General features: G+C 30.4%; 1 protein-coding gene across 1 annotated transcript; it reads left to right on the forward strand.

Annotated features, from left to right (window-relative positions):
• Positions 1–1,916: 1,916 nt before the first annotated feature.
• Positions 1,917–5,066, forward strand: LOC101213751 (protein O-glucosyltransferase 1). Its single transcript, XM_031881957.1, has 6 exons — positions 1,917–2,195; positions 2,848–3,305; positions 3,440–3,632; positions 3,724–3,788; positions 3,881–4,091; positions 4,545–5,066. Exons 1-6 carry the CDS (start codon positions 2,034–2,036, stop codon positions 4,908–4,910), a joined length of 1,455 nt encoding a protein of 484 aa, XP_031737817.1. The 5' UTR covers positions 1,917–2,033; the 3' UTR covers positions 4,911–5,066.
• The last annotated feature ends 1,810 nt before the right edge of the window (positions 5,067–6,876 follow it).

Below are 6,876 nucleotides of genomic sequence, written 5' to 3' on the forward strand. Positions count from 1 at the left end.
AATTAATTAAATTTTGTTAATTGTTGTATCATTGACAGGGTGTGGCTTAGTGATATTTATATGAAATTTAACTTTGTTTTTTAGTTTAAACTTATATTTATTTAAAGTAAATTTTATAGGGAATTAGTTTTTGAAATTAGCTATGGAATTAGTTTTTGAAATTAGCTAGTTTATTTATTGTATTATTGTTATTATATATTCGAGTTGGAGTTACTTTTGAAATTTGACAATAATAAATAGTATAGATATTATAAGAAATGGTAAAATATATGTTTATTTGGAAAGTACATAATTGTGTACGAGGCTTATATGTAATGTACAAATCAAGTTATTATTACTGTTTCCAAGTAATTGTTGTCTACACTATTGTAAAATTTGATACAATTAAACAAAAATCATTTTGTTACTTTTGAAATATTTTTTTTTCTTTCAAATTAATGTTCATGTCACAAAAATATATTGAAAATAGTAGACTTTAATTTTTAGGGATTTAAAATGTATTTCATTTGTCATTTTCAGGATAACAATAAAAAAGAATTGACAATTTCTATTTCAAAATTTTAGTTCCATTCACTTGTACCTTTATACCTTTGAAAGTATATAATTATTGGAGTTCTTAGTTTGAATTTTGATTCGTTGTAGTCTTTTAATAAACAAAAATAATGAGTAATTGTAAAGGTTAGTAAATATTTTTCTGAATGTCGGAGAATCATAATTTTGATCGAAGATGAGATCAAATTGGAGATAGGGTGGAGACGAAGACTGGAGGCCCGTCTCCAATCTCACTACGAATATGCTTTTGTTACTTTTTAATATGTATGTGTGTATTAGTAGATTTAAAACAATTGATTTTGTTAATTTATTTAACTTTTTTTATTTATGTAATTTCATTTAATAATTAAATTAATCTAACCACGTTTAATTAAGTTTACCATTAACGAGTGCTAAAATGTTTTTTTATTATTAGTTCAAATGTCAAATTTTAATTATTTTACTTAAAAAGAAAACGAAGATTTTTTTTTTCTGTCAAGCCCCAATTCTTGAATGCTAATTCTCTGACCCCCACTCTCCTAAATGGAAAATGGAAAATGAAACAAAGTCGAAGATGAAAATTTCCCACACCAACAAGAATGGAGAATGCCCCCACCTACAAATATTTTTTTGTTGTTTATTTGTAAAAGGCGTTGATAGTTATTTATTTATAATAGACCATAATAATGTACAAACTAATTATATACCTGGAATGAATGATAACATTTTCACTATATATACTTTAAAATATATTTTATTCGAACATAATTAAGCTCGTATTTTATGAGCTTATTTTATATACGATAATATAATATAAATCAAATTACAACTGATCTAGTAATGGATTAAAAAATGTTTACTCTTTAAATGATAATAATGTTCAAGCCAACAATGATTAGATTAACTTAAGCTCCACCTACGAAAAAAATTAAAAATAATTATTAAAGAAAAACCTGCATAGACAACCTAAATTGCACATATGCAACTTCGAGAGAGTACTTGAATATTTCTCCATTGTATATTAAAATTGAAAATTGAAAAAATTGCTCAAACTAATTTAAATAAACATTGTTTCTTCCATTTGAAATTACTATACCAAACCAGTCAAGCCAATAGGCTATCGATTTGGTTTGGTCTATTAACAGGTTTGAAGCTTAAAGTGTTATTATATGTTTAATCGTTAAATTTACAACTATCTCTCCAAAATTTGAATTTTGCCCATAAAATTAATTAGATTACTAAAGCATTATCAAGATCGGTTACATCTAAAATTTTATATTTTTAATCAACGACAATGACAAGACACCCATTTTGATTTTTCTTAACTAAGTAAAATATATATAATTGAAAGAAGAAAATAAGTTGATTGACCAAATGGATATCTTCACAAATTTCAATCTCTTCGTTTCCAATTCAACTCTGCAGCCTTAGCTACAACCTTCACCCGCAGTTCTCTTATTTAATATTTCAACTGATCCATACCATACACTTCATACATAGCAATGAATGATTCTCGCCGCCCCAAGTTTCCTAAGCAGCACTTCTCCGCTGAGAAACTGCTATCCTTCTCCAATGCCTCGCCTCGATCTTCTGTTATCATCTTTTTTGCCGCTGTGATCCTCCTCAGCATGTTTCTCTCCAGCCGACTCCTCGGCCTCTTACTTGTAAGTTCATATTAAGCCACGCAATTCAATTCCCCCCCCCCCCCCCTTTTGTTCTACTTTCCTTTCTACAATTCAACTATGTTTTGGTGAAAATCTATCAATTCCTCTTAAAAGTTATATGAAATAGTAGAAGTGCTAAGAATTCGAACCAAAACCTCTTTTTACTAGTCTTGTTCCATATTTTCAAAAAAATTCAAAATTCAGTAGGTGTAGTACTCTCAAGTTATAAATAAATGATGTAAGATGCAAGGATTAATTGGTCAATAATATAATTTACATATAGTTGAGTAATCATTTTTGAAAAATGTAGTGATTTCCGGCCATCCACTTTGGAAAATTTCCAAAGCATGTTGAAATTACACATTTGCCCCAAAATTTAAAGTTATGTATTTGACTGTTTTGATTTTTGGAGTTATACTTTAACATTTAGAGAACATTCCATGAAATTTATATTTTATTAATTTGATTTAATAGTGTTAATAGCTAGACGATTAATACTTAACTACTAAATTGAATAATTTAAGTCAACAATAATAATGTCATGAATCAGATGAATGTGTTTTGAATAAAATGTGGCAAAAAGATTTAAATATTATAATCGACATCATAGAAGAAATTTATTTTTATTATTATTTTTTCATTAACATTATAGGGATTAAAATCCAATGTTATGAGTCAAGAACCACAAGGACAGAGGAAACAAGATCCTGATGGTCCAATGGTGGCAACGTGTCCAGAGTACTTCCGTTGGATTCACGAGGACCTAAAACCGTGGGCCGGAAGAGGAATAACGAAGTCGATGTTGGAAGAGGCCCAAAAGAAGGCCCATTTCAGGGTGGTGGTGGTGGAGGGAAAGGCTTACGTGGAGGCGTATGGAAAGGCATATCAAAGCAGAGATAACCTTACGGTGTGGGGAGTTGTACAGTTGCTACGTAGGTATCCAGGGAAACTCCCCGATCTCGATCTGATGTTTAGTTGTGATGACCGGCCAGAGATCTATCAAAAGGATTACAGCGGGGCCGAGAAGCCGAGCCCACCTCCTCTGTTTCGATACAGCGGAGATGATGCCACGTGGGACATCGTGTTTCCTGATTGGTCCTTTTGGGGATGGTAAGTTAAATATTAAACCTAACAAATTTAATTATATTGTTAACTAGTGTACTTCTTTGATTGCTTTTCCTGTGTTGATTATCAAATATTAAATGAATGTGTGGAAGTAATAAGATGAAAATGTTGGGGGGTAGGCCAGAGATCAACATAAAGGCATGGGAAAGCATGTTAAAGGATATAAAAGAGGGTAACAAGAAAATGGGATGGATGAAGAGACAACCATATGCTTATTGGAAGGGAAATCCAGCTGTGGCTTACACAAGAAGAGATCTTCTTAAATGTAATGTCACCCAAAAACAAGATTGGAGCGCTCGTTTATATAGACAGGTATATATACACAAATATAATCAATTAGTTTTTCAACTATAATATAACTCAATCAATTAATATATAATTAATTACTTTTTTTTTTATGTAGAATTGGGATAAAGAGTCTAAAGCAGGGTTTAAAGACTCAAACTTGGCCAACCAATGTGATTATAGGTAAATTAAAAAAATTGACAACAATTTTCATTGTATATTTTCTTAATTAGTTGAAATATATATATGAATATTATTGGTGATGATGAATGTAGGTATAAAATATATATTGAAGGAAAGGCATGGTCAGTAAGTGAAAAATACATTCTAGCATGTGATTCAGTAAGTCTAATTGTGAGGCCTCGTTATTATGATTTCTTCACAAGGAGTTTGATTCCAATGAAACATTATTGGCCCATTAGCTCTAACCGCAAGTGTTCTTCTATTAAGTTTGCTGTTCATTGGGGCAACACTCATAGTCAAGAGGTATTTTCCTTTTCTGTCGTTTTAGATTAAATGATATATAAGTTGTTGATATAAGAGATATCAACTATTGACGACTAGGAGTGGTTAATCAAACGGTAAAAATTGAATCGAACTTAACTGAAAATGAAACAAAAAAAATGTAGTTTTTCAATTCGATTCAAAAGAAATTTTTAACTGAATTTCTTCGGTTTAGTTTAGTTTCAATTTCAAAACCATATGTGTGTCTATATATACAATCTTTAGTGGTGAAAATGGTCGACTTGGTGATGATTATTAAATGAAGTTTTAGAAAAAAATATGTGCAAAATACCGAATCAAACCAAATTCGTTTATGTTTATCATTTCAATACAAATCGAAATAGTTAGAGATGTTTTTGTAATGTTGGAAAGCACTTGGAATTGATTTGAGTTTCAACTTACCCAAATAAAACAATGGGCGGTTATATTTGTCAGGCAATGGCCATTGGGAAAGCAGCAAGCAAGTTGATTGAAGAGGAGCTGAAAATGGAGTACATCTACGATTACATGTTTCATCTTCTAAACCAATATTCCAAGCTCTTAACGTTCAAACCGACTGTACCGCCCAATGCGACGGAGCTCTTGTCGGAGTCCTTGGCATCGGCTGCAAAAGGGTCTATCAGAAAGTCGATGATGGAGTCGGTGGTGACCAGCCCTGCAGAATCCGGCCCTTGCGCCCTGCAGCCACCATACGATCCTCAATCTCTTCAGCTTTTGATTAGAAGCAAAGAAGATTCTATTAAACAAGTCGAAAAATGGGAGAGAAGTTTCTTTAAAAATAATGGTCCAATTGTTCAATAATGAAGAAGAAAATTTTCTTATTATTGTTATTATTACTTTTTCTTACTTCATTTTGATATTTTGGCCTTTTTGCCATCAATTTGTTTGTGTAAATATTAGCACTCAATAAATTTTAAAAATAAATTTAAATCATACATTTGATACTTTGTTTCCCAACTTTGAATTTTTGTTGGCTAATCTGAGTACACGTGATAATATATATAGTTCAATTCAAAGCTTATTACAATGTAAAGGTAGATATTATTTTGATGTTATAAAAACTGAAAAAAAAAAGATAATTAGTACACTTTAAACTGCATGTGCATGTTGATCAATATTTCTATTATATCATTAAAAAAATTGAAAAATTCACGAAACATAGAAATAATAAAGAAAATGTCATTATTATAATTCATATGTAAACTTGTTTTTAAAATATAAAATATATATGTTTACTGATTTGAATTTTTTCTTTCTATAACTTCTCAAAAAAATCCATGAATATTGGGATTTTATCAATAATTTTTAATTTTATTTTATAAAATAAAGACATCAATATTTTTGTTGACAATGACGTTCTAAACTTTGACATAAAAAATCCATTTACATAAAGTTAATATATATATATATAAAGTAAAATAAAGTTTTGTCCAACACAAAAATAGTTCAAAGAGACATAGAAAAGGTAGTCTCTATCTGCGTAATGTCGAGGAAATAATAAAACCTTTCACTAAATAGCACGATGTTAATAACTTTAGATCACTTTAGCACACATCTATTTCAAGAGAAATAATGTAATTAATAAGTGACAATTCAAAAATGGGATCTATTTCATTATATTGTTGTTTATTTGTGTTCTGTAATCATAATGAAGTATACACTCTATAACAAATTTTATAATTATAGGGTAATCTGATCGTAGAGTTGAAAGTGATCAATCTAATTGCATTTCAAAATTATCTGAAATTCGCTCTAATAAAAAAACAATAAATTTAAGAGAATCAGGTTGTGAATTTTTTCTTTATTGTTTACTTACTAATTCAAATTTTATGGTAACTGTTCGCACGAGATTTTCGGAGAAATTTAATTCGTGGACTTGAACTTGAGTGTTGATGTTGTATTTTTGTTGATTTGATGCGATGCAGTTCAATCTCTATAATTTAATCCTCTTATTCTTTCTAGACTAGATGCTTATGCTTGATTTGGAGGAAGCGGAGCACATGATGTTCTTGAAGTTTGTTGAACGTCTACGCTTGATTTGGAAAAGCGGAGCACGTGATGTTCTTCAAGTTGATCGAATGCTTACGCTTGATTTGAGGAAGCGGAGCAGAATGCTTACGCTGATGTTCTTGAAGTTGGAGTCTTGGAAGAAAGTTTGTATCTTCAAAGGAGCTGATCTTCGAGGGTTCTTGAAGTTGGAGTTTTGGAAGAAAGTCTGTATCTTCAAAGGAGTTTCAATCTTCGAGGGTGGTCGACTTCAATCTTCGAGGGTGGTCGACTTCAATCTTCGAGAGTGGTCGACTTCAGGAGTTAGGGAGTCTTCTAGTTTTTGGGAGAATTCTCTCTAGACCTTTTGGAGTAAAAAATTTCCAACTCTTGCAAATGAGGAGAATTCCTCTATTTGTAGAGTTCAGCTTTATGGGCTTAAACCTGGTTGGTCCATGGAACAGACCGATGGGTTCAACCATATGGATTTAGGTTATATTTAGTCTTTGAGCTCAATTAAGCTTATTTTTGGCTTAATTGAACTTAATCCAAGTAAATAATATTTAATTGAACCAAAATGATTAACTTAATCCAACGATTAAGATGAAAACATGTTCAATTTATGTTTTTTTCAATTCTTTAATTTGGGGCACATGTAAATTTTAATTAGTCTCAAATTTAATTATTTGTATTTTTCATCGTTAACTTAATAAATGATGTGGTAATTTGTGATTGGTCTCAAAATTTCATATTTAATAATAACATGAAAGTCCTTCACTTT

Source organism: Cucumis sativus, chromosome 3 (assembly GCF_000004075.3).
Source record: "Cucumis sativus cultivar 9930 chromosome 3, Cucumber_9930_V3, whole genome shotgun sequence".
In the NCBI taxonomy this organism is placed as follows: Eukaryota; Viridiplantae; Streptophyta; class Magnoliopsida; order Cucurbitales; family Cucurbitaceae; genus Cucumis; species Cucumis sativus.